Consider the following 26764-nt stretch of genomic DNA (forward strand, 5'->3'; position numbering starts at 1 on the left):
TAACAGACATAACAGCAGACTCTATTTGCTGAACTGGCACAGAATTCGCTTTTTTAAATACTTGTTTTGATACAAAATCACAGTCTGTTTTGAAGTTGGGGGTTGCTTCTATATAGTTTGAGAATTGGGCGCCAACCACATATTTGTAACGAAAGTATTTGACTGAAATAGTTAAGTTTTTTAATTAATATTGCTAATACTTTCATTTTGATTTAGTGCTGGACAGTTATGTTCAAGCAGCCTTTTCACATTCAAGGAAAGTCATACTCACTGTATTTTAAATCTGACACATAGAGTGACTTAATTTATCTTTCTTTTTGGATGCTCCAGCGCTTAGAAAGATATGACCAAGGTGTGGGTGAATTCAAGCGGGAAGGACAGAACTGTGCTCAAGGACAGTTGTACATTCGCAGTGATGTTGGTGGGCCCACTCCAGATGTTTCTAGCGTGTATGTCGCTTGGAAGCATCAAAAGTACTTGAGTCCATTTCCAAAAGGGAGTGCAGGTGTTGAGGAGTTGGAGCCCTGTTGACTTCAATGTAAAGAACAAAAGATGGAATGCTTTCAAAAGTTTCCACATGGTCCAAACTGCAGTGAACTGTGTTGGATTTAGGGCCCTCAACCACACGAGCCTTTCTCAATGTGTTTCTCTCCTTTTATGAATTATGAACTACGTAGAACTGTATGTAACTTCAACATAATTCTTATAATGTCTATTATAATGCAGAATAAGTGTGGGAAACCTCGGCTGGTCCGAGGGATCAGAATGCAAGTTTAACACTGACCTTGAGCAGATATCTGTGTACCCTTGAAGAGACTGGGGAGTCCTGAGAAGAGCTAAGTAAAAAGATAAGGGTTGGCAAACATCCTGGCTTTGACCAGAGCGTGAACAGCGTGTGATGTGAGAGCGTATTGGGCAAAAGTAGAATGCTAGAATATATGCATAGATAAGCACCCGGGAAAAAGAATATAAAAAAGCACTGCTTTTTAAATAAAGAAATTGGATTGCTGCAACTTGATGTTCAGTGTCGTGTCCGTCCCAACAACGACAAATAAGATTTTATGGCATTGCGCTGTTCCTCAGAGTACGTGTGCATTTAGGTCTGTTCTTTTGCCCCAGGGAAGCTTTCCTAGGGATTCTCCTTGGGTCAGCAATAGCCACTTTAGTTTTAAAGGCTGGGGATATTAAAACTAAAGCTTTCCGCCTGATGTTTGAGAGTGGTGAGGCACTGGAACAGGTTGCCCAGAGAAATTGTTGAGGCCCCATCCCTGGAAGTGTTCAAGGCCAGGCTGGATGGGGCTTTGAGCAACCTGGTCTAGTGGGAGATGTCCCTGCCCATGGCAGGGGGGGGTTGGAACTCGATGATCTTCAAGGTCCCATCCAACCTAAACCATTCTATGATTCTTCATTTTGTAAGCCTAGCCTACAAATTCACGGTTACAAGACTGTACTCAGTAGGTCACCTCGTTTTACAGGATAACCAACCATGACTACAGAATCGGGATCGGACTCCGAGTCCAAGGATAAAGAGCAGGATCAGCAGGAGAGCCCCGCGCAGCAAGGGGCGGCTGAGACGCAGCCGCAGGACCAGCAGCAGCAGCAGCAGCTGAGCGAAGAGCATCAAAACGCACTCGAGCAGTTCTCGGCCGTGGCAGCCCACAGCACGCCGGTGAAAAAGGAGCAGGTAAGGGAACCCGAGGACACACGCTCGCTGTATCCAACTAGCTACGTGCCCGCTTAGTGCTCCTGGGAAGTAACGAGCCTGGTGGAAACGAGCGGGAAATATCTATTCAGATGCTCATGGAAGGCTGTTTGGTGTGATGCTGCAGATCTTGACTGGTTGGTCTTTTGCATTTAAAAAAATAATAGTTCTCAGACATAATGTTTTGAAATCCATGCCCTGCTCTGTTCTTTCCGTGTCAGTTGCTGTATTCAGCCACCAGCCAGATCTGATGCAAAGCGCAGTACTAGTATTTTACAAAAACCAGATATTGCTAGTCCGTTTCTACCTCCAGTGCTTAAATATAAGGGCAGTCTTATTCACTAAGCAGGAAACATCTTTCATTCTTTGCATTGGATAGCAAACAGTGCCAATTTTTAAGAAGCTGAAAATGTTTTCAGAGGTCATTTCTTCTTCTTTGACACCTGCTGAAAACTTGATTTCATGCTTGCTTGTCTGATGTGTGAGCCATGAAAAAGCTGTGGTCCCTTAAGCTTCTTGTAGTTCTGAAATGACTGCATTATAATTACTTTAACTTTTCATGTAATAGGTTTCAGAAGAGCTATCCCATGCTTTTCCATTTGGTTCATTGTTGCACTTATTAAATTTGTGGAAGCTGCTTTCTTTTTCCTGTTAATAATTTCCAGTCAATAGGATTAACGGGCATTGTTCTTCATGGGTAAGTGACACACAATTAATGAGGTACCTGCAAATTGCATCCCTTAGCTCCGTAAGGTTATGACCCCCATCTGATCGCATTCGTCTTTGAAAAGTGGAATAAGTTGGTCTAACTCCTCCTCTCCTCCACCGTCTAAAAAAAATCAGATTGTTGGAAGTGAGGTCCTGTTATTTTACCTGGTTGGGAGACAGTGCTGGTGAAGCAAGCAGATGTAAGGCGTTACTTAAAATCAGCATGAGTGCTCCCATAGAAGCTGTTGAGGGCTGGCTGTGGCCTTGGGTTTTAAGTTTTTGTCCACAGAGCTACAGCCCAAACTTGCTGTTGGTGGGGAAAAAATGGAGGCATAAGCAATTTTAGATACAAACAAAGTATTTTTGTGTCTTCCTGGTTTATGGATGCATAAACTAAATGCTTGGGACAACAAGTGTTTCTGGGACCAAATTAAAAGGGGTGTCTTATGTCTGACTTCTAGTATCTCAACAGGTAGACATAACAGGGCAGGATTTCTAAAGTTTATTGCTATTGAAGATCAACCATTGGAAGAACTGTGTATTTTTTTTGATTGCTAACCATTTTTACCATTGATAAACCCGGATCAGCCTCACTCCATGCCCACAAAAGACCTCTCCGCTCTTGCTCCCACATCCACTGGTTATGTGTTAGGACAATTTCGGTCTCTCAAATAGATCAGAAATTACAGGTACTTAGTTTGGGGGAAGAGGCAGGGCTGCTTCTCCATGAGAGGAAGGTGCTGCACAAACTGGTCATTAGTTTGAAATATAATTTGATCAGGCCTAGGCATAAGTATTGTTAATTTTATTCTTCCAGACATCTTCAGTAATCTTTCCACCCCTAGTTTCTTTTCATCTTAAACAAAACAAAACAAACCCCAAAATAACCACGAAAAAAAACCAACAACAACAACAAAAAACAAAACAAAACAAACAAACAAAAAACAAAACAAAACAAAACAAAAAAAAAACACCTTAGGCACCAAAGCTGTGCATCTGTGTTTACAGAGCTGTGAGTTTGGAGACCTGAGATGCTCTCGCGCACTGCATGATCCTTTCTTTTCCCAAAGAAGATCACCTGTGAGCTTGTGTCTGTAGATGCCCTGATAGAAGAACTGGGTTAGTGAAGGGATATGTGAGACCTTCCCATTGGGATTACGAGATTGAATCCAAAAGTCCCTATTGTAGACTGACTGCCAAATCCAGCTGCAGTGATCTGCCCAGTGTACTTCGTAGTGGCTTAAGTGCCTGTATCACAGGAAAGAACCACTTACATGCAGCACTAAGAGCTATTGGCAATGGTGTCATTAAAAAAAGCCAAAAACTGAAGCAATAATGGGTATCATTCTCTCTCTTGCTGTCTGTAATCACAGTGAGGAAGTTGATGGTTTTTGCTATCGCTCGTATGAGAGAATCTTGGGAAGAAAGATTTAAGTAACTGATCCATGACAGTGACTTTTTATTGTCATTCTGTACACATAAAGAAGAACATTTTAATGAAGACAAAAAGGCTTCTCTCATGTTGAGATTAGCAGTTACTACAGAAATAAGTCCTTTCCATCAGGTATAATGATGCAGTCTTACTGTCTTCCTGCCTTCCTATCTTGTTGAAAATGAGCAAGAAGGCATCGCGCGGGCTGGGCACGGACATTTCTGAGCGACTGTCATAAGTAGATGAGATTCATGCGGTGTGCAGGCTTGGTGGTATCACTTCATACCCCAGTGAGAAGCTGTGAAGCGTCAAAGATCATTACTGCTGAATCTTGTACCTTCAAAGGCTTGCTTTGAGAAGGGGGTCCAGCTTCAAAAAGGATTGAACATACTGTCTCATAGTAAGGTACAGTAATATAGATAGAGATGGGATAGCTTATGTTCAAAGCCCACAAACCCTGAAGCAACTGGTGCTGTACTAGAATTGAGTCCATGACACTGAAAATACTGCAGAAATACAGCACAGAGGTATCCTGGGGAAGAATTTTGGAGAAAATGCAACTATGTTTGCAGAGTCTAAAATAATTCACTGAGTACATGGGTTTTACACTGGCTGCTTTGCTTTTTTTTTTTTCTGGGATACCAGGATGTCAGGTTTCTTTAGGAAGAAGAGGTTTAATACAGTCTGAAAGCACCTCAATGCCTGAACACGTCAGCATAGTTTGGGGGATCTTCTCTAATAGTTCTCGGCATGTTTTGTTCTCCAGACAAATGAGAGAAAATCTTTTGTAGGATTTTAACCTAGACACGTTCCCCTGATCTTAATGTAGGTGGGAACCTTGAAAAACAAAATAACCTCAATAGTATTTTTTTTTTTAAATATTTATAAATAAGCAAGTGTCTGTTGTAGGCTTGAGATACCGAGCGTCTTCATGAAGGAAAACACTCACATTAGGCACATTAGGATTCACAGAAATTGTTTGCAGGCGGAAGATGGTTCTAGAATTTACGTGGCTGCTGGGTGCCCTTCTTCTGGGCTTTGCTCTCATGCAGCTTTCCCTTTTTCTCGAAAAAGATTAATTCCATGCATCTGTTTGTTTTTTCTTTTTGGTTGTTTTTTGTTGGGGCGGGGTGTTAACTCTCACGTGAGAGACCTAATGAGCCACCAGGTATGACAGTATATTTTTTCCGGCCCTGGAATGACTTTTGCACCCACGCACGTGCATGTGCACCTTCCCAGGCAGCTTGCTTTAACAAAACATACGGAAATCGTCAAAGACCCCCTCTGCCCAGCAGCAGCAGCTCAGCTCTTCACAGAGGCCCTACCGGGAGACATCTTCAGGCTTGTTCTTCTCTTGGTGCAGTAGGTTGCCCGCTGGCCACGGTTGTGGTGGAGGAGTAGCTGGCCTCAAGCCTTGCTCTGAGCCTGGGGGGACTCTCCCCCTTCGTCACAGCTGCTGTGAGCGCTAAATGCTCAGTGAGCAGCTAATCCAATGACATACATTGTGCCCTTCATCACCCGCCAGCCTTCAAGGTATGCGAGGACCTTGATGTCCAGACACAAAGCTGGTGTCCAAGTGCTGGAAGGAGAAAGTCCTCCAGTGCTGAAGGTGGATGGGGGAAGAGCCAGCTGGTGCTAGGCTGCTCCAGGGGAAGAACATCCACGACTCAGAGGATGAGATGAATTCTGAAAGCAGCTTTTGTGTTGCTTTTTTATCTTTCTAGTCCCACTTCCATCTCGTCTCCCCACCCAGGGAAGCCAAGGAGACCTTCGCTATGTCCTCTCTCACGGGGAAAGGAGGAGTGTGGGTCTTGCTTCGCGTCTTTGCAATTGCCCCTTTGCAGTTTGCTGGGTCTTTGGTGGGAGCTGGCGCTGCTGGTAGCAGAGCCAATTCCAAATTCCTCTTTCTCCCATTCACCCAAAGGCAGAGGGGCAGCTTATGGCTTGTTTGTATGAAATCTGTTGGGGAAAGTTCCCTGTGATTTAAACACTACACTGTTGTTGCTGGTTATACGATGCAAGGTTGTTCTGGCCTCAAAGCTGATTAAAGCTTTTGGACGGATTTACTCCGTCCTCATGAAAGTTTATTATATACAATGAATGGAAACAGACTTGGAGGATTAATTTACAGTATATTTCCAATGATGCTTGTTGCTTGTTACACTGAAAAATCATTCAGAGCCAAAACAGTTGGGTTGGGTTTTTTTTTCCTTGCAGTGAGATAACGGAAGGATTATTTTTTTTTTTTTTTTTTTCATTTAAGCTTTAGCTTAGGTATTACTGCACTCCTGTTGAGGTTTTGTTTGGAGAGTATCAGAGGCATAACTGATGAGAAAGGTAATGACTGCGGCATAGTGCTGTTGCTAGGAAGGGTGAAATGCTGTAGAGCTGTTCTGGCTTTCATCTGGCGCTGTGGAGAGGACCACAGGCTGTGCTGCATCGTGATAACTCTTCAAATGGTCTGACCCTCAGATAAACCCAAGCAAAAGTAACCGCGGTTGTTTCTTCTCTCCCCTTTCCCCTGCAGTATATTTGTCTTTCAAATAGCACCTACTTCTCGCTGGCTTGAGGGACTTATCGGGCATCTGTGGAGAGCAAAATTCAGCCTCTCATCCCGTAGTTATCATCCATTAGCCAGACAGCTGCACATAAAAGTTGTTTAGCCCCTCACTTCCATCCTGTTTGGTTAACCCTTTGCTCGGGCGCTTGGGGAGCCCTTCGCTCTCCCAGGCGTGTCAGCATCTCCCTGCGAATTCACACTGTCACGGGGGGGATCCGTCCCCTCATTCAGGGGACTATTTTCTCACTGACAGTGAAATTAGTGCAAACCTGATGGTCTTTTCCTATTCCATATGACACCGTGGAAGCATCATATGATTTAATAGATGCAGAACTTAAAAGTAATATTAAGAAAGTGTAGGAATATCTGTTCATCACGTTTATCCATTATTCAGCATTTCCAACAGCCAAAACAAACTGGTCCAGGAAGGCCAAGTGGGATTTTGTACTTATGGAAAAAGTAGAAGCCTGAAGTATTTTCATGCATGCTGCTCCTTCATCAGGCATTTTGGATGTACATTCTGGAGTGAGACGGGAGGACTGGGAGGAATATGGGGGATACGGGAAACCTTTTCAATAGATAAAGAAGACTCTGTCCTGCATCAGGGGCTTTCTTATCCAAGCCCCATATTAGGCTCACTTAAATGCTTAGGTGCAGGGTGCAGTGTACTGCATTGCGTGATCGATTTATCTCACTTCAAAATGTATCTTTCTTTCTCTTTATAGGCCACAGACAAAGAACAAGAGTTTGCTGCTGCGAGTGCAAAACAGCTGGAATACCAGCAGCTAGAGGACGACAAGCTCTCTCAAAAATCATCATCTAGCAAACTTTCCAAGTCCCCTCTAAAGATCGTCAAGAAACCGAAAAATATGCAGTGCAAAGTGACACTCCTGGATGGATCGGAATATGCATGTGAAGTAGAGGTAAATTACATTTTGTCTTCTTTTTTTCATCCTGTCTGGAGGAGAATATTTGAAATGGGATTCCTAATTTAAGCAAAAGAATGAATGGCCTGATATTTTGCCAATGCCAAGCACAGACACGCTTCCATTGTTTTCTCTGGAGGTTGAAGACGTTGCACAGATTTGAGCAGGATGAGAGATTGTGAGCAGTCCCTGGAACAGCCAGAGACTTTGAGTTAATTTCATATCAGCACACACCACGACAGAATGCAGAAAATGAATTATGGGCAGCAAAGCCCATAAACAAAGAAGGATTTGATCTCATGGGGCTTCTCTTTTGGTACTCTGCTGAGTTGGGACTCACACTGAGTCACTGTCCAAGGAGTAATTCTGACCATCAGATTAGCGGGAGCATGAGAGACACCCAAGGGGAAGCAGGGGAAATGTCAGGAGCAAATAGCAGTGAGAGTGGTGAGTTTGACGTGCTTCTCCGCGATGTCTGTGAATCATAACTGTGTCTGAACATTACTGGCAAAAGTTGCTGGTGGTTTTCTGCAAGGAAACTTGCCTTCCCTGCTGGGACTTTGCCAGGAGCCTACTTTCGGGAGGGATGGTCTTTGCTGCACTGTCACTTAGGAACCGGTCTGTGCCTGCAGGCAGACCCATGCTAAGGGGCTGCCTTGCCTTCAACTCCAGAAGGCCATGGAGAAGCAGAGCATGAGTGAATTGAGCATCTCATAGTGGGCATGAGCAAATTCAGACGCTCAGTGTGGACCCATTCCTCCATTCAGCCTTTCCAGCTGTGTCACTGAAGTGGTCTTGGGCAGTGGACCAGCCTGTCCTGAGCCTGAGCTTGTAGGTCAGGAGGCCACAAGCAGTGGCCGGGAGGGGAAAAATGTGTTTTTGAGGGCTCAGCAAAGCCAGCCCTCCTTCAGGCAACCACAGGGTACGGCGGCAAAAAAAAAGCCACCTGGGGAGAACAGAGGAGTTTAAAGGTAGAATGGGATAACCTGCAGGCTTGAAAGGGGAACCCGCAGGAACACGAAGAAGGAGAGGGGGAGGAGGAAAGGAGTATCTGACTGGGAGTCAAATCCTGATGTCTTTATAATCAGATCACACTCAGCCCTTGCGTCCTCTAGCCGCTCTTGTTTTAAGTGCTTTGGAGAGTGGCATGCAAGAAAGAACTTTGATTTTTGTTTAACCGCGTCTTTACAGTTTGGGCCAAATTATTCTATGCTAACACCGGAGCTGTGATTTTATTGCTCTTAGAGCAACTTGGCAGTCATGCTAAGTATCTTTTAGTTTCACTGGCCAAGTCCTGTGTTGTTTTCCTTTAGACTAGCAATAGGTATCTGGCCACATACTTTGTGACTGTTAAATTGTCATTTCTTGACCTGCAATCCCAGTTTTGTCTGTCAAGAGTAGTGCATGAACCATTAAGCTGGAAGAATGACTATGCTGGCTTTGATGGAAAGAGTCAAACTTGTTTCAGCTTTTGCCACTTGATCGTAAAATGTGAGTCACTTTTTGGAATACAATCAAGCAAATTTTACCAAATAGGACTTCTATGGAAATCTTGCCTAGCAGGCAAGCTTGTCTAGCTTTATGAGAATATAAGATGGAGCAGAAGGGGAGATTTGTCGTGTTAGACTTCCACTTATGCAAAAAAAATCCTGTGAATAATACTTTCTTTTAGGAAGTTTCACTTTTCTGCTAAACTTGAACTCTGCTGAAGTTGAAGTGTCAAAATGCTAGCATATAGAAGCCGTCATGTTTTATTGCTTGTCAGATTTTTCTGCTTTGCAAGTTCTGAACAGCTCTTGAATAATGTCCAATATAAATTTTGTATGCGTTTTTTCTATTTACACTGCTGAAATATTTTGAAGTTGTATTGACTGTCATCAATAATCACTTTATCTGTTTCTAAGATGGTTAGACTTCCTTGGCAGAATGTAATATTGATGAGAATTCAGCTCCTAAAAGGATGATTCCTCAAATGACAAAGCTATGATGATGAACAGACCATTGGGTGCATTGAAACACAAGTTAGGAGGCACAAATATTTCAGGGAGCAGTTTAGAAGGCAGAAAAATTTCAGGGAACAAGTGCAACTGGAGTGACACATGCATTTATGTACCTTAAGTGGGTGGTCCAGATTTTGCATCCTTCCTAGGTGGTAGTGTCAGCATACTGTGTGGACTGAGGATGCAGCTGCAGGTACCTCTCTGGCACAGCCCACTCTGGCCTGTGGGAACACTTGGTAGACCCCCAGGGGATTCCACTTTCCATGTGCATAAAGTTCAGCTACAGCAAAAGGATGCTGTGTCCAGCCAAGAGAAATGATGTGACTTTCACTCCCAGGGAGAAAAGGGATGTACAAAGGAGTTAGTAGGGCAGGGAGACTGAGGGTCTGTCTCAAGAGACATCACAGGAAACCGTGCAGGAGGCTGAAGGTGAAGTTCTCCTACAGTAATTTTGTGTAATAACGAAAGTTCTGTGGCTGTTTCACAGAAGCTCAGTGCTGCAGCATGAGAAATAATCTGTCACATTTCAAGAAAATGCTATCGTATTTTAAGGATCACCTACATGTGAACTTACTGTATCCCTTTAACTTGGGGGAAAAAATAAAAAGGGATACTGAAAGACCTGACAAATTATGGAGGTCAGTAAATTCCCCAGGATTAATTCCTTAAAAGAAAGGGGAGAGGGGCAGACAACGCATGGCAATCAAATATTTAGTATTTCCATTCCTTGTGTTTAACCCACTTAACTACATCTTTCGGTGTGGTTGGTGGCCCAGGGTAGGGGTGTGACAGTCGGTGGGTGTGAGTCAGAAATGTTATCCCATGCTGTCAGCTCCTGTCCTCCAGCTCTGCCTGCGTGTCGTGCTTCTACCCACTGAAAGCTACAGAGCCGTGTAATCTAGAAGGACCGGAAACTTAGAAACCTAATTTTGAGCTAGAATAATAGCTCTGTCAGTGAATCTTGATTTGGTCGTGGGCCAGATATTTATCCCTCCAGAATTGCATTCCCTAGTCTGGGAGTTGGGGATCATTACAGAATCCATCAGTTACTCTATAGAGTGCTTTGCAAATGACAAATGCTTTTATATACGTTAAATATTAATATCATTTAAAGGAGCTTATTGCTCTCAAGTAGAGCACAACCTACAGCTTATCAATTATGCGTTCATCCAGTTAATGACCTGACAGCCGAAATTGCACGTACTCACAGATTGAGATGCTTCTGAGGCAGGTTTGGTTAATCCATTATCCCCTTGGTGTCCTTTGTTTCAGAAGCCCCTCTTTCTTATTCCATATTTAATGCCGAGCGTCTTTACTGCCTTCTGCTGTATTTTTCAGTCTCTCTCACGTGCAGTACTTTGCATTTGTGACACTAGGACTTTTTCATAATGTATGAGATATATATCTACAGGGGAAAATGTGGCAGAGGTAACTTCAAAGCTGAGGTTAACAGTGGTTCATCTAATGTGGTATCCTTTCGGTGAAAGGATCTTAAGCAAATGCCAGGTAAAAGCTTTCTCTTGAGGCCCCACAGCGTTGGCTGCCTGTGTGCCGTATCTGTCCTGACCCAGAAAGTCTTCCATGCGGTAAGACATTACAAGCCAAACCCAAGTTAAGTAGGTAACCCAACCTGTTCATTCATCCTCCTCCAAAACCATAAACCATAAGCGTTACCGTCTGTACCCCCACTGCCGGTCTTGTCTGGGAACCTACAGATGGTAGCGGTGGGCTTATTTAAGAGGGGTCTTTCCTTTCAGGGGTGGGATGGCCACCTAACGGTGCTTTGCCTGTCCAAGGACAGCTGTTGGCTTTTGCAGTAGAAGTATTTGCTGTACGCTGACATTGTCCCTGATACTGTTATCAAAGAAAGACAGCCTCAGGGTCACTGAGTGGTTCTCCCATGTCATGAAGAAGCTGGAGGTTTCTAGTGGGCGCTCAGTCACAGGAGTCGACGCAGTCTGCTCAGAGGGCTGCTGAGCGGTGATTTCCACCTAGATGTCAACCCCTGCTGGAAACGGTTCTCTTTGGGCTTTTCAGTGCACTCTGCCAGCCAGCATCAGAAATGGTTTTTGTCAAAAGTGGCCAAGTCCACAGCTGCAGCCCAAACTGCACTGCAGAGAGGGTGCTGAAGACTTCTCTGTTAAGCAAGCTAGACCTATACTTCGCATTTGTTGGTTTGAAGAACCAAAGATAAAGCAGGATCCAAGACTGCAAATTGATTTCAGATAACTGTAAAAAAAAGACGGTGAACGCTCTAGTTCAGGTTTCTCCTAAGATACAAAAAAACCCAAGTAGAAATAAATTATTTCTGGAGTCTTCCCACTTTAAGTAGGGGTTTTCAAGTGCTGTAGTACAGTTCGTAATTTCTAGGATTTATTGCCTTCCTTTTTCCTCTCTGCCCCCTCTCAATTTTCTGTTATCTAGACTACTGCGTTTTAATTAAAAGATACAAGTGGAACCAGCTGTCATCCTCTCCCTGACATGTAGCCTAATTTGAAGTGTCTTCCTAAAACAGCTTGGTATTTGCCTTCATTGTTTCTGCTCTAAACATATACATGTTATTAATCACAAAGTGAGACCAGAAAGCTATAACATAATCTGCCTAAATAAGTGGTAAAATAATTAGATTTCATTTTCAAAGGCTCAGCTGTCTGAGCCCATTGGTAATTTATACTCTTTCTTCGTTCCTCTACCGCTCAGACTTTCTTATCGGGCAGGACACCAGTAAATGAAAACAAATGTTTCCATGGCAGCCTGTCTGTGGCATCTCTGCAGCCCTACATCAAACGGGGTGAGTTGCCGTAGGATTGGGATAGGCTGCAGAGCACATTGGAAGCCGACTTCTCAGAAAGCATTCCTGGTGTCCCCTCTTCTTGGTGGGTGGGGGTCAGCCGAGGCAGGAGGGGACTGGTAAAACTATGCTGTGTTTTTTGGGTTTGTTGGGTTTTTTTTTCATGCAGTTTTCTCAGTCATGCTGCTGCTGGGGCCTGGGCGGTAGCTGGGTGTCCTGTAGCCGCCACTACGCCTTTGTGATGAACCTCTGGTGACTTCCTCCCTGATGGAGACCCCATTTTCTTAATGGGTTTCCCTGCGTCCTTGGGTAGCGTTCTTGAGTTGAAATGGTGGGAAATTTTATTTCCATACATTGGAAACCAGGGTTTATAATGTGGGCAGAGGTGGGTTCCTTTCGGCCCTGCACAAATATGTGCTGAAACTCCTCTTTGGAGACAAAATGGACATGGAATAAATGGATTCTCAAATAGGGTGGAGTATTGCGTTTCACGTGAATTTTTCTTTTTCCTGTTAAAAAGTGAGAGTACATGGATGCTTCCTTAAAAATTAAGTTGTTAAAAGATGGTCATAGGACAGGCTTGAAGAACAGAGAACAAGCAGACTTGTTTCTGCTCTGCCACCACTGCCAGAAATGAAAGAGCGGTAGCTAACTTCAGTGCCACGTGTGTTTCTTTTCCTGGTTTTCCAAATCTGGCTTGCAAGACTACCTCTGGAGGAAAAACCCTTCTGCCTTTCTGTATGGCAGTGGGGGGACGCATGGCCCCCTTGTCCCCCTCCCTGTGCGGTGTCGAGCTACCCCTTCACCAGGAGCCGTCAAAGCAGGGACCTGCCATGCCGCTTTTGCACAGGACGTTTAATAACGTTGAACTTCTCATCCATTTTGAGATAGGCTTTAAGGTCAGGAAGGAAGCCTCTGTAATAAGATGCACTCTGCTTTGTGAAGGATACAGTTTCAGTTACCCCCTGCACATTTTAATTGTTTAATGAATTCCACACAGTCTCTCGCAAATGGCTTCACATGTGAAACTGATTACTGAATGCAAGAGGGAATTTTTTTTTAATAAGTCTTTTCCTTTTGACCTACTCGTTGCTTACATTTCAGTTAATGTAATATGAAAAGCTTTGTTTTAGGTTTTTGTTCCTTCCCCGGGACGTGTTTCAGTAAATGCGACTGGGTTGAGATGCGTCGTCGTCATTACACAGAATGTTTTCTGTCCCCATACCCGCTAATTAGGGCTGACTTAGATTAGCCAGGGGATTCAGTTAAGATCTATGTTACCTGACACATGTCAGTAGGAGTCTCAGTATTGCCTGAATGTGTTTCAGCTGAATAGAGTTAATACAAAACTCTTCTGGCTTGCTTCTTTAAAATACTGTGTGCAGCTTTTTATGAGTTAAAATACTTGTCAATTCAGGAACCATAATGTTCTGGAGATTGATCCCAATGTTGTCCAGTTCGTAATAATCAACTGAGAGACTGAGCAGAAAAAAGGCTTTTTTGCTTCGGTTTGGTAATTGAAACAAAAATAAACATGTAAGGGCTACCTTTTTAGTGTTTTTTATTATTTTTTCCAAGGTTTTTCACTGAAGCTAAATAAATCTAAATTAAAAAAAAAAAAGTCACTTCAGGTTGAACCAAGCGTTTTGGAAATGCCACAAGGCAGCGGGAGGATGCTGGTGTGGCACTAGTGGGGCTGGAGCATTTCCACCTTGCGAGGAGAAGCTTGTCTCCTCCTGCTCCCCCACAGCTCCTCACAGCTGGGAACATCTGGGCTGCATGGTATTCAGGGAAAAGGTCTCTTATAACCTTGGTAGGAAAACACACCTAAGCAATTAGACAGCTGGGGTCTCTTGTATTTCCTCCAGTTAATGTGCAAGTATTTTGCAGAGACTGAAGGAGAACCAAGAATTAAACCCAAGTCAATCCTTCAGATGTCGCACCAAGTAAACAGCAGTTTGGGCTTTAAATTCCACCTTCTGGTGCAGTAGAGGACATGGTCACAATCAAAATAAATGCCAAAAGTTTCAAATAACAAAAAAAAAAAAAATTGTACATGTCCTCTCCACATCTATTTTCTGCATCTAGACCTCTTATCTTTTGCCTTTCATTAATAGTTTCTGAAAATGGTTTGGGCAGTGAAATGATGGGTTTAGCAGAGAAAAATCTTCATTTTGATACTTTGGAGGCACCAGCCGTTTTTCATAATGGTGAAAACTATTGAGGGAGGTCGACCTTCATTGACAAATATTTTCAGCTGCCCTGAAATTGTATTTTCTAGGGAATAAATGATTAGCCGAAAACTTCCTAGTTAAATGTTGCCTCCAGTTCACTCCCCTTGGTGCACTAGTTGGGCACGAGCCAGGCAACAGGAGCTCGTTTCTCCATCTGGCGAAGTTTTTAAAGTTTTTTTTGGTCATGCACACTTAAACCCAGGTTCTGCAAGGCTCGTTGCTGGTTAACCTGTTTGCAGGAGCCCATCAGAGGATGATCTTTTACCCACCTTCTACCCTAGACAGATAGAGGTCTATTGGCTCCAGGGCTCCTGTCCTTGTCACCATCCTTGCTGATGGCTTCACCGGGGTGAGACTGCATCAGTCCCTCCGTGTTTGTCTTCTCCAGGTGCGATGCCCCAGGTAGACCTCACCCCAGAGCGCCTGCTGCTTCTTATTTGGAAGCCTGGTGCAGCCAGCACCCAACCTCCACCTGTGTTTTTAAGCACTAGTGGAATGTAAATCACAAACAGTGGATGAAGGGCTTTGCTTACCCCGTTCCCTTCCCCAAATGGAGGGTCGGCTTTTAAAGCCTCCTGCTACTTCTGGACAATGTGTCCATTCCCGCATCTTCCCCATGCCCATCCTCCCAGAGAAGTTGCTGGTTTTCTTGGCGCTGCCTAGTCACACTTCTGCCAAGCCTCCCTGTGTTTTGTCACATTTTCTGCCCGTTTCTGTGTTAGTTACCTGCTCCAGCCATCTGAATTCATCTCCAAGTCTGTTGCTAGTCGTTCCTGTTTTATAGGTGCTGCCCCTGTATTAACACTTAAGAGTTGCTGTTTCCAAACCAAAAGTAGGTAAATATTCACTTTATTACCATCTAAAAATATCAGCTGTCATATAAAATTGTAACACCTCGTACGGGTGATTTTTTCCAGATGGTCCACTTTTATGTTTTCTTATCCCTGTCTGTTGATCCAGTGAACAGAATATCAGAGATGGGACTGGGTGGTGAGGAAATACCTGCTCATAAAGCAAAGCTTTGATAGGAAGCGAGGTCTGTCTCTCAGGGTTTATCTTTCTCTGGCAGAAATGGTTATGGTCTGTAGTAGATAAAGCTTGGATGTAGCTTGAGAATAGGCTACGTCGTTCTTCTCAACAACCCCAGCGTTGATGGTGTGATACTGGGTAAAGTACCCCAAATCTAAAAGCCTGATCATCGTGCCACCTCTCCTGCCTCAAGAGCATCTTTCTCTGCTATGGTTTCTGTGGGATGTTTTGGTGGTGGTGTTTTTGTTTTTTCTTTTCACTCCAGCCTGGCAATGTAGGTCAGGGAGAGCTCTGCGGCTTTTAAATTCATATGGCAAGATTACTCTGTAAATCGGACTATGTTGTCAGCCGAGCTTTTTTTCAGCTGAAAATAAACAAAAAGTTTATGGTTGATTTTTGCTGATATATGCCAGAAACTCTTTATGGTATAGGTAGTGTTGGTTTCTCTTACCGTGTGGGTGCCAGGCTTGTGCAGCCATTGAACACAGGAGAAACGAGTGTTTGCTGAGCTCATCCAAGTATAGGCAGAATAAGGAAAACCATTTATATTTATGGCCCCCACTGGAAAGCTTCAACTGCTGTATTGAATCCCAAGGGACCCGCTTGGGTTACTGCAGAGGGCCGTGCAGGAGGTGGTCGGGCAGTCAGGAGGCATTAAGTCAGCGGATCAGCTGCATGGCTAGTTAAAATCCAAGCCTGGATTTTAATTTAAAATCTGTGTGCTCAAGAAAGCTTGAGCAAGGTGTGTGTGGGGGGGTGTTTTCTCTGATGAAAAGCCTCCAAAATCATGGAGTACGGTTTATTATTTTATGTCAGGGTTTAGCAAACGCGTGAGGCTAATCAACGTGCGGCCTGTATCAGGAATAGTGTAGCCAGTAGGACCAGGGAGGTGATTTTACCCCTGTACTCGGCACTGGTGAGGCCGCATCTCGAGTACTGTGTTCAGTATTGGGCCCCTCACCACAAGAAGGACATTGAGGCGCTGGAGCGCGTCCAAAGAAGGGCAACAAAGCTGGTGAGGGGTCTGGAGCACATGTCTTATGGGGAGCAGCTGAGGGAACTGTGGTTGTTTAGCCTGGAGAAAAGGAGGCTGAGGGGAGACCTTAATCGCTCTCTACAAGTATCTGAAAGGAGGTTGCAGAGACGTGGGAGTCGACCTGTTCTGTCAAGTGACAGGTGATAGAACAAGAGGAAATGGCCTCAAGTTGCACCAAGGGAAGTTTAGATTGGATGTTAGGAAGAATTTCTTTACAGAAGGGGTCATCAGGCAATGGAACGCATTACCCAGGGCAGTGGTGGAGTCCCCATCCCTGGGGGTCATGTAGATATAGTGCTCAGGGACATGGTTTAGTGGTGGGCTTGTCAGTGTTAGGGTAATGATTGGACTAGATGATCTTACAGGTCTTTTCCAGTCTAGGAGATTCTGTGATTCTGTGAATTGAACTGCTGTTTGAGAAATAGTATCCACTGTTTTTTTACCTTTATTGGAGAATGGTACTTGTTAAGGTCTCAATTTTTACAGCGTGAATTCTATTCATGCACTTGGGATGCCCAAGCGTTTGATAATCATCACGTTTGACAGGTATTTCTGTAGCCGTTATGCACATGCAGCCATGGCTGTTTGGCTTCCACGTATAAAGACGTGCTCCAGAGTGTTTATTATTTCTCAGGTGCCTCCTTTTGCTGCTTTGCATTGCCATGAACGAAGTGCCCGCTTTATTCCTAAGCCTGCAAACAGGGTAGTGTGCACATCAGGATGCTTAGAGCTTGTGTGATGGTGTGATCTCTCTGCTGCAGAGGTCGCAGGCGAAGACCCTAATTTGTTTTGATGCCAGAATCGGCACTAGGTCACCAATCTTCTTACAGGGATTTAGCAGTCCCCTGGGGTTTTTTAGATTAGTGCTGGCTTTTTAGGATTGCAAGCTCAAGCGGCATTAAAGAAGGTTGCCCCTGATAAAAACTATGTCATGTTATACAATGTCATTGACACTTGGTGCAGGTATGTAACTATTGCGTAGACAGCGTTAGATATTTATCTAAATGCTTGTATTAAAATACATGTGAGATAGGTGTCAGAAAAAGTTATTTTCAGGAATGCTAATACATTTCAACATGCTATATTACAATAAATATCAAGCTGATAAATTATAGTACTGCCATGATGGGGGAGGGGCGGGAAGAAAACGATCAGTCGTCACTGTATGTCAAAATAGCTTCTATTCTAATGTAAGTTTTCTTGTGTGACGTTCATTTATATGTGCAGAGCAGTCTGGGATAGAATTCTAAATTAACAAGCAGAGATAGGCAAAATAATATTGCAGGTTTTATTTCAGAATGTTAGAATATGTTGGTCACCTACTGAGATGTATATGCAGGTTCACACATAAAAATGTAAATAAAGAAACAGAACACTTGGGGAGCTTGTATTGGCATGCATCTTTCAGGGAAAGCATCTCTTTATATGAAGTACATTCATATTGGAAAAAAGAAAGTCTTTTTAACGTGGCTTTTATTCAACTATACCTTTCTGAAATTGCCTGGCTCTTAGTTTTTCCCACATCTGGCTAAACTGTTTGTTCAGTAGATTGTATTTGGAACTGTGACCTGGGACTTCTCCAAATGCAGTTTACCAGTGAAGTTCCATTATAAGTATGTAAAAGATTAAATGGTATTTCCTTTTGACAACCAAAGAAATGAATGTGTTCTACTTTGAAACTTTTATGTCATTGCCTTTATTTTCTTTGCCACTTGAAAGGCTGGCAGAAAGGTCTTGTTCAGTATCTTCTACACTTGCTGGCGAACTCCTTACAAACTGGTTGAGGATATTATATCCATCCAAGGGGTACATGTGTCCTCCTAAGTGTTCATTTATAATACACTGCATGTGCCAAAACCAAGACTTTTCCCTAAGAAACATAAAATAGTTGGAGTAAAAAGACTGGATGAGTTCAGTTCTTTTATCTTTAAGCTTTTCTCTGTTTGTCTGTGTGGGAGAGGGGAGTATAGGGTATCTGTTGTTTGCTTCGTCACTTTGTATATCTTACCACTGTCTTTGGTATAGAAGGCTGTATGGGAACTTCAGCAGGTTTTTTTTTCAGTAGCAGAAGTGACTGTCTTTAAAATGTTTTATGTAATGCCTAGAACATCACTCTCAACGCTCTGAACTTTCAGATTAACTAAATGTTGATTTTTCTGGAACTGCCAGTGCCATTTTCGGCAAGCACAGCGGGAGACGTAGGGGCCTAAATTCCAGTGGTTAAGTCATGTTATGCCTTTAAAAGCTCTCATCCTGCAAGTTATACATGTCATCTGTAAGATGTACTTCAGTAAACCAGAGGAAAACTTGCTGATTTTCTGCCAATTGATGCTCCAGGAAAGATTGTCCATCCTATTCTTCTTTCTGGATGCTCCCCACTTAGATTGCCGCTGGGGACTTCAGTTGAGAAGTGATAGATTTAAAGAAATTCAGGGTTTCTTGTCTCCTGTGTTGCCTTTCTCCTTCATCTTCTTCTCCCTGTGGAGAGAAACTGTGGAGAAGTGTAAGCAACACAAAAGCAAATCCTCTAAAAATGTAAAATACAAATGTGTAGAATTGAAAGGAAGTTAAACTCCTTTGGAATGATTTCTTCCATTTATCTTCCTTGGGAAAAATAAACCTTCTGCTATTTTTTTTGCATCTTTTAATCAAGTTTTGTTCAAAACCCACATTCTCCCTATTTGAAAATTTTCTGGCCTACAGTCCAATGCTTAGCTTTTCAAATTGTTCAGTTCAGCCCTTCGTATCTTGACCAGCTCAAACTCTTTTGGAAAAGATATGGGAAATGTCATAGGATGTAGATTTTTATTTCATTTGCAGATAAAGATGTTCTCCTTACCAGAATGACTGCATGAGTTTAGGACCTCTGATTGACTCTCCGTCGATGGAGAAGCGCAGTGATGTAGTCACCAGCTCCTCTGCACTTGGAACCACACTGAATGTTCATAAATTTGTATATGTTTGTGTATGCACATATTACATGCATTAAACGCATATTAAATGATGACATATTTGTGAGGGTCAAATCCCTCCCCCCAGAAATGGGGTTCTCAGTACAAAAGTGCATCTGGGAAGCTTGCATACCCTTGAACTTGCAAGTAATGACTACTGGCTCAAGTAATGTGTTTTTCTGGGATTGGGCATATTTTTCTGTAAACTGGGTAATTCATGAGGAAAGAATGAGAAAGCGTGTTGTCAGGAGGCTGGAATTCAGCGACTCAGAGACTCAGCTGGGGGAATTTGCGGGAAGAAAGCGCTCACTGCGGCAAGTACAAAGTATTCCTGACAACCAGTTAATCATTTACATTTGTTTGTGTTGCAAGAATAATTGCAGAAGCTGCAACCTGGGGAGGAAGAAACTTCCCCTTGTGTATGCTAGTTATTTGTTGCCATATACATTTTAACTTTTATGGGTGTTTTCCTTGTGTTTGCACAGAGGAGATCACCACATGGCCCGTGCAGTGTAGAAATCAAAGTGTCAACCAAAATAACTTGCAAAATGCAATTTAAACTGACACAGGAAAATGAAATAAAATCAGCAGTCTGGACACAATCGGAATCTTTTTCATCATGCACATTGTAAATTAAAAAATTAGCTAATACTTCCCCACCAGAAAGAACGGGGAAAAAGGAAGAGGTTAGTACAGCCACATGCCAAAATACATTCCAGCATGCAAGGCTCGAGCCAGCCCCCACATTTGTACAGTGCATTGTTAAGATCCATAGGAGAGTGCAAATGCTAATTAGGAATGTGAACCAGATAACCTCAACCTCAGTCAAAGTCCAATTATTCCTACCGGGATTTCGTGATACTAATCTGTTTGTCCTTCTTCCAGCGACCGTGCCCAACCAGAGTTATTACAGTAATTGTACAGAGTTTTAACACCAGGCTGGTGCGAGCGTTGTGTTGTTCGCTGGCTGCGTGACAGCTTTTCCAAGGAAAGTGGCGATGGCGTGTTTGCATATGTGTTCGCGCAGAAAGATACGTGCCAACTCTTTCCATTTAAAAACCCGGGTCCACAGCTGTGATGCTCGTTCGTCTTGCTGTGCTCCTTGACTGAACAGAAAGGGGGGCAAAGTTGCAGTTCGTGGGGCTGCCCTGACCTTATAGGTACTGCGCGCTGGAGTTGATGGTTAGTGGTGCCAAAAATGAATCCCTTTATGGCAGTTTGGCCGTGGGACTCTTTCTGTCTGCGGGTTTTCCCTTGTCTGTAAAACTTGGTCTGGATGTGAATTCTTGTAATTGCTTTCTAAGAGGAGGGGTATACCTGGCGTGCTGCAGACAGCTTCCTCCCCCAGCCCTTGCTCAGCGTTTCGCATCCACATGAGACTGCAGCGTTAGATGCAAAAATAGAACCGCTCCAAAATGCGACACTTTGGAGGCTGCAGTGGCTTTCATTTCTGGGGAAGCTGAGAGGGCTGTTTTCTGCCTTTCGGCTCCTCATCCTGGTTCCCTATCAGTGAGAGGAAGGTAATCTGCTTGTAGGTAAAAATAGAGTATGAGAGTAGACTCTCTACGCTTAAATCAGGTACACGACGATTAACCCCTTAGCACCTGCAGAGGTGCAGGGGGAGCCCAGTATCACAGTGGTGCTGGTTGGAAGGGACTGGAGAGGTCCCTGATTTGAGCAGGGTGATGGCCGGCGCTGGGTCAAGATGGCTGTGGCATTGCCTGGTCAATGCGTTGAAACCAGCTGAGAATGGAGGCTCCTCAGCCTTGCTGAGATACCAGTCCCAGTGCGGCATTGCCCCTCCAGGTAGAAATTTGTCAGACAGAGGGTTGGATTCAGTCTGGAAGAAGACAGAGTGGGGACAGGTCCTCAGCACAGGCGCCTCTCCGCTGGAATGAAGCTAGGAAAGATGGACGGTCCAGTAGGTTGGTTGGAGGATACTCAGCAAGTAAAGGTGTATTGTTCAGGGGAAGGGTGCATCAGAAGAGAGGGTCGGGCTGCACCTCCAAGGTGGGTGCCAAAATGCCCCACAGACAGCTGCAAGTGGTCATGTTTCAGGGGCAGCACAAGACTGCCAAATGAGGAGCTACAGCAGCTTGAAGGTCACGTTTCTGAGAGATGGTGCCTCCTGGCGTGAGGTAGCCAAGCCTGTGCTCTTGCGAAGAAGTGAAATTTGCCTCTGGGAGGCAGCAGATCTGGATCCTGGTAAATTTTCCTCTGTCACAACTAGCTTCCAGTCTGGGAAGCACCATGCAGCACGTAACATTTGAAGTCTTCCTGATCTCTTCACTCTCTCACTAGATAGCAAAGAAGGTTCCTGGGGTCTTATTAGCACCTGCATGACAAGGAAGTTGGTGTCACATCTTTGTATTAAGTTGTTGGTTGCTCATTTCCCATGTAATTTTCCTCATTGCTTATCACAGTACAGTAACATATGGTTTTGGTAGCTTGATTGCTTCAGTACAGGGTTTATCATTACCTGAGGGTCCTGATGGACAGCAAGGTGAACAAGAGTCAACAATGTGCCCTGGCAGCAAAGAAGGCCAGGGACATCCTGGGCCGCATTAGGCAGTGTTGCCAGCGGGTCAAGAGAAGTGTTCCTTCCCTCTGCTCGGCACTGGTGAGACACTCGTGCAGTGCTGGGTCCAGTTCTGGGCTCCCCAGTACAAGAGAGACATGGATGTACTGGAGAGAGTCCAACAAAGGGCCACAAGGATGATGAAGGTACTGGAGCATCTCTCCTATGAGGAAGGGCTGAGAGAGCTGGGACTGCTCAGCCTGGAGAAGAGAAGGCTCAAGGGCACCTCATTGATGGTTACAAACACCTGATGGGAGGAGTAGAGCCAGACTGTGCTCAGTGCTAGGACAAGAGGCAATGTCCTCAAAGTGAAATACAGAAAATTTCATTTAAACATAAGAAAAAAAACATTTTTACTATGAGGGTGGTGAAATGCTGGCACAGGTTGCCCAGGCAGACTGTGGACTCTCCATCCTTGGAGCTTTTCAAAACCCAAGTGGACACAATCCTGAGCAACCTGCTGTAGGTGGCCCTGTGCTTCGACTAGGCCATCTCCAGAGGTGCCCGCCAGTCTATGATTTTGTGATTATGTTAATGCCCAATACGGATTTTGTGACTGAAGTGACAGTGTATCTGTAACAAAGGCTTGCGTTTATTCACTTTAATAATGTTCATTTATCATAAGTACATTACAGCTTATGGGCTTAATCATAATAAAGGAAAACTTCCTCATTATTTTCCTGCATTAAGAAATACCAGACATTGTACCCAAATGTTTGCCGATGACAATAATTGACTGTATAATAATCTTGTTATCCACCCAGAGCTATGATGGAAGTACTCAATTTTTGAGCTCCTCACCTTCAGTGATGTACAATGTGTTATCTTGGTCTGGTGGTCTTGTAAGGGGAGCAACTTAGGGGACGGGAGAGCCTTTTGTGGCCTTCGTGTTCCCGAGGAAGGTGATGCTCAGCTCCAAAAAGCGAGGAGAAGCTGGTGAGGAGAGAGGCTGCCTCTCCTCCCCGTTGTGTGTGGGAATGGCTGGCAGGCACAGGCTTGCCAAGTTCGCTGCTGCTGGCTCCTTTCCCTGGGAGCTTGACCAGGAGGCTGTTTATTCCCATTCCAGCTTCGAGCGGGAGCCCTGGCCTTTATAGAGCTGCAGGGACCGGGCTGTGAAAAGTGTAAAGTTTTTGCTGCTGGACTTCGGTACTCATTTACACAGTTCAGTCTATGTTTGGTATTCTCTCTGTTGTCTTGATTACCCAAAGCTTAAGCAAAGTGTCTCTCTTTCCACATCTGCACATTTCATTTCGTCCCATTCATGCCTGAAAAATAGCTAAGAATATTTCTGGAGGAGAATCTTGCCATATTTACCTTTCAGAAAAAAACCTCTTCATTTACAGGGCCCATATTTTATAGCATGAAGTCTGATATTTTTGTATTTTTTTATCCACATTTTTTGGACTGCTGAGGATTGGTTGTCATCTTTGGCATTAACCTGTGATCCATAGTAACCAGCAGACTGTCAGTCTTTCATCGCCTTAGACTTGTCACCCCGAAATGGTGGAAAGCAAAGGTTGAGGAGCTGTATGAATTTGTAACTTGACCTTTCTCTCCTCCTCCTCCCATTCTCTCCCTGCCAAAGCAATTATACCCATGCCTTGTCTGGCATGCTTATTTGGGCACACAGTAAAATAAAAGCAATTAACAAGAGCACGGGAAGTCTGCTCAGTTGCTTTAATTATATATTCCTAACTAAACCTCTTAATTTCCCATGAATTAATGCAGTAGCCTCCCTTCACTGTGTTTTTGTGCGAGGTTGTTTTAGAGAGAGGGTGTGCGTGCTGACGCTGCGTGGGTATGAAGCAGCAGTGCTGCATCTGTGCAGGTACACGAGGATTTGGAGGACATCAGTGATGGCTACGTGGTCAGGCAGCCCCCACGCCCCTAATGACAGGAGCCCTCTAAGTCCTGCTCCCATGGGTCAGCTTTGACCTGGGAAGAGGTGCTCAGAGGCAGCGGCGAGGCTGCAGTGTGAGGTTCACGTGTCTGGATACCGATGGAGATGCTGGTTTCTGTGGAGAGTGAGAAGGAAAGGGGTCCTCCACCATCACAAGTTCACAGCTGGTGTCTGGCAAAGAGAGGATGCTGTCCAGGAAGGGCTGTCAGTTATACATGGTATTTCTTGACATCCACTCGCAGCACCCAGAGAGCTTTCCCATATCCTGATGCAGCAGCAATTTTGTGGGAAGCGGTTGAGTACAACTTGGGCATCTTTGTACAGGAGGAGGAGGAGGAGGATCCATTTTGTCACGGACAAAAACTAAGCTATGCAAATTCTTCCAGGCTTGCCATACTCTCACTTGCCCCCGATGTGTAGCCAGACAAGAAATCCTGAGCATCAAGGTTTTTTTCTTTGGTTGCTTTTTATTGCAGCAGAGCCCCACACAACTGTTCCCTGCAGTTCCCCATTAAAGCACCGTACCTTGCAGCTGCTAGCTGCTGTTTCTCCAAGCTGACATCTGTGTAGCTGCACAGATCAGCCACATAAAACAGCTCCTGTATTGGCCTTGTGTGACTCTTAAGAGGACATTGCAGTGTCACAATTCAAATGGTGCTGACACAGTGGTTCTCAAAGCCGGTATCCTGTAGAGCTAACCTGCTTATTTCTCTCCGTTCAGGATAACCACTTGTTATCCTGAAAAGCCAGAAGTTTGGCAAAATACACCATTGCTTGCTGATAGCGGAAACATGACTGTTTTGGCTTGAAGGCTCTGACTTGGTTCCTCTCTGCACACCAGTACGCAAATCTTTTTTATCTGCTTGATCATCTCTGTGGAGCATCAAGTTTTAAAACCACCAACCTCTTATTATCTACTTCTAAGTTCAGGGCGTGAAGAATTAACTAAACATTTGTTTGAAATTATGAAGGAGCGGGGCTATAGTTAGGCTTCTGACTGCAGGGTGGAAAGCGCGTGATAAGCAGAGGGAGGCCCTAGAGCTGTTTGCTCAAATGATGCTGGAAGACACAGTAAATGAAGTTACAGCAATGTGCTTGCAATGCACTTCTGCTGTGCCTGTGCTTTTCTCAGCTGGAGGACACTTGTTAGACTCCGTCAGCCACACTCTTCAGTTTCCCCATCAATAAAAATGCAGAGGGTATCCCCCTGCTTCTTTTCTAATGTACCACCAGAGCCTCAGTAGAAATACCGAATACAACATAAATGAGGTTGCGCTGCACAGCTCCCTTCATCAACTCGTAATGTTTTCGCAGGGTGCTAAGCACCAACCCTCAGTTCTTTTTTTTTTTTTTTTTTTTCTTCTCCTCTCTTGGCTTGCTTACCACTTCTAAAATAGTTTGAGGCCAGCGTTGGGCTCCACGGGTTTGTTGGCATAGCTGTGTCAGCTTGGATTGTGAACTATCCCTCCCCCAGCCAAGGCTGCTGGGCTGGCAGCACAGTCCGGGCACAGCGCTGTCGGTGGAGGCACCTAAATTCGGAGGCAGCGTTCTCTCCTCTTTTGTGTCAGCCTCCTGCGCTGCATTTGAAGCAAGTAGCGTATTTCCAGTCTGCTTCGAGTCACGTGTATGCTACAGACAAAGAAACTGCGGCACGGACATCAACTAAAATATTTATGTATGCGCGTGTTTGATATAAAGTGGGGAGATTATTTTTTTCCTTTAGCTGAGTTGCACTTAGGGAAGCAGGCAGTGATGAAACAGTGGCCCAAATAATTTTGAATTGTTTATCATAATTAATGCATATCAAAGTTGGCACGCGTAGCTTATAAAGAGGATGTTTCTCTCTGTGTTTGTTTTTTTTTGGAGAATTTTTCTCAGCGTTACATAGAACGCTGAGAACTCGGATGACCTGAATTTTTACTGTCCAGTATGAGAGATACTATGAAGCTTCTGCTAAGGGCTCTGGCTGTTGACAGTGAGAGATCTTCGTGTTAGCAGTAAAGAGGGTTAGTGGGACACTGGAAAGCTGCTTTCTTACCCAGCTGCCTTCCCAGTGAGATACCAGGCTCTTGCAGTGATTTCAGTAGATGGTCTATCGCATTTCCTCCTATGTTAGACAAAAAAGGATCCTGGAATCAGCGTGGTTACTGAAGCAAGAAATATCTCTGCGTTTGGTTTTTCCTCCAGTGGATCGTCCCCCAGGTCACAGCTGTCATAGTCCATGCCCAGGAATATTTTGTACCCTTGTTTGTTGCTGCTGTTGCACACAAAGAATGCTCCGGTTTGCTGAGATTACCACCTCAGCATGTATTTGAAGTTGCAATTTCTGAAAGGCAGAAACAATCTTCTCATTGAAACTTGAAACATGACAGGTATTGACATATTTTAACTCCGCAAGAAGGCTTGAACTTTTATGAAAAGCAGATTTGCCCCATTCAGCAGATTCTTATGAAGGTCCAGATCAATAGGTTTGACAGATGGATGAATTGAATTAAATCATTTGGGGGTTATTGATTTGAGGATTAAACAGAAAAAGTGTTACTTTAATGCTTATATTATGTTATTTTGCAAACATGATTTTTTTTTTCCTCTGTTCACTTCCCACAGAAACGTTCCAGAGGTCAAGTGCTATTCGACAAAGTGTGCGAACATCTGAACCTTTTGGAAAAAGACTACTTTGGGCTAACATACAGAGACGCGGAAAACCAAAAGGTAACCCACAAAACTGTGGCTGGCCCCTGGCATGTGGACTTCAGAGCTCCCCCGAGACACCCCCCAGACAGTTGCAGACAGTCCAGGAGTTGTTTTTGTCTTCCTTGCCAAATTCCATAGACATAGCTTGAGCTATTGTTTTTTGTAACTCTCTCTGTCTTGAGAGCATCCCCTGTGTTTCCTTGTTTCCTCTGTGTTGGCTATT

At 44.1% G+C, this 26764-nt stretch overlaps 1 protein-coding gene across 1 annotated transcript in view; it reads left to right on the top strand.

The window, feature by feature from the left end:
- Positions 1–7143: 7143 nt before the first annotated feature.
- EPB41L3 (erythrocyte membrane protein band 4.1 like 3) overlaps positions 7144–26764 on the top strand; it is a 62441-nt gene continuing 42820 nt past the window's right edge. The window contains exons 1-2 of the mRNA XM_082479073.1: positions 7144–7325; positions 26455–26559. Coding sequence (XP_082335199.1) covers positions 7272–7325; positions 26455–26559 — 159 coding nt within the window. The 5' untranslated portion in view covers positions 7144–7271. The remainder of the gene's footprint in view (positions 7326–26454; positions 26560–26764) is intronic.

Source organism: Vanellus vanellus, assembly GCF_965231255.1.
Source record: "Vanellus vanellus genome assembly, chromosome: 2".
NCBI classification, from domain to species: domain Eukaryota; kingdom Metazoa; phylum Chordata; class Aves; order Charadriiformes; family Charadriidae; genus Vanellus; species Vanellus vanellus.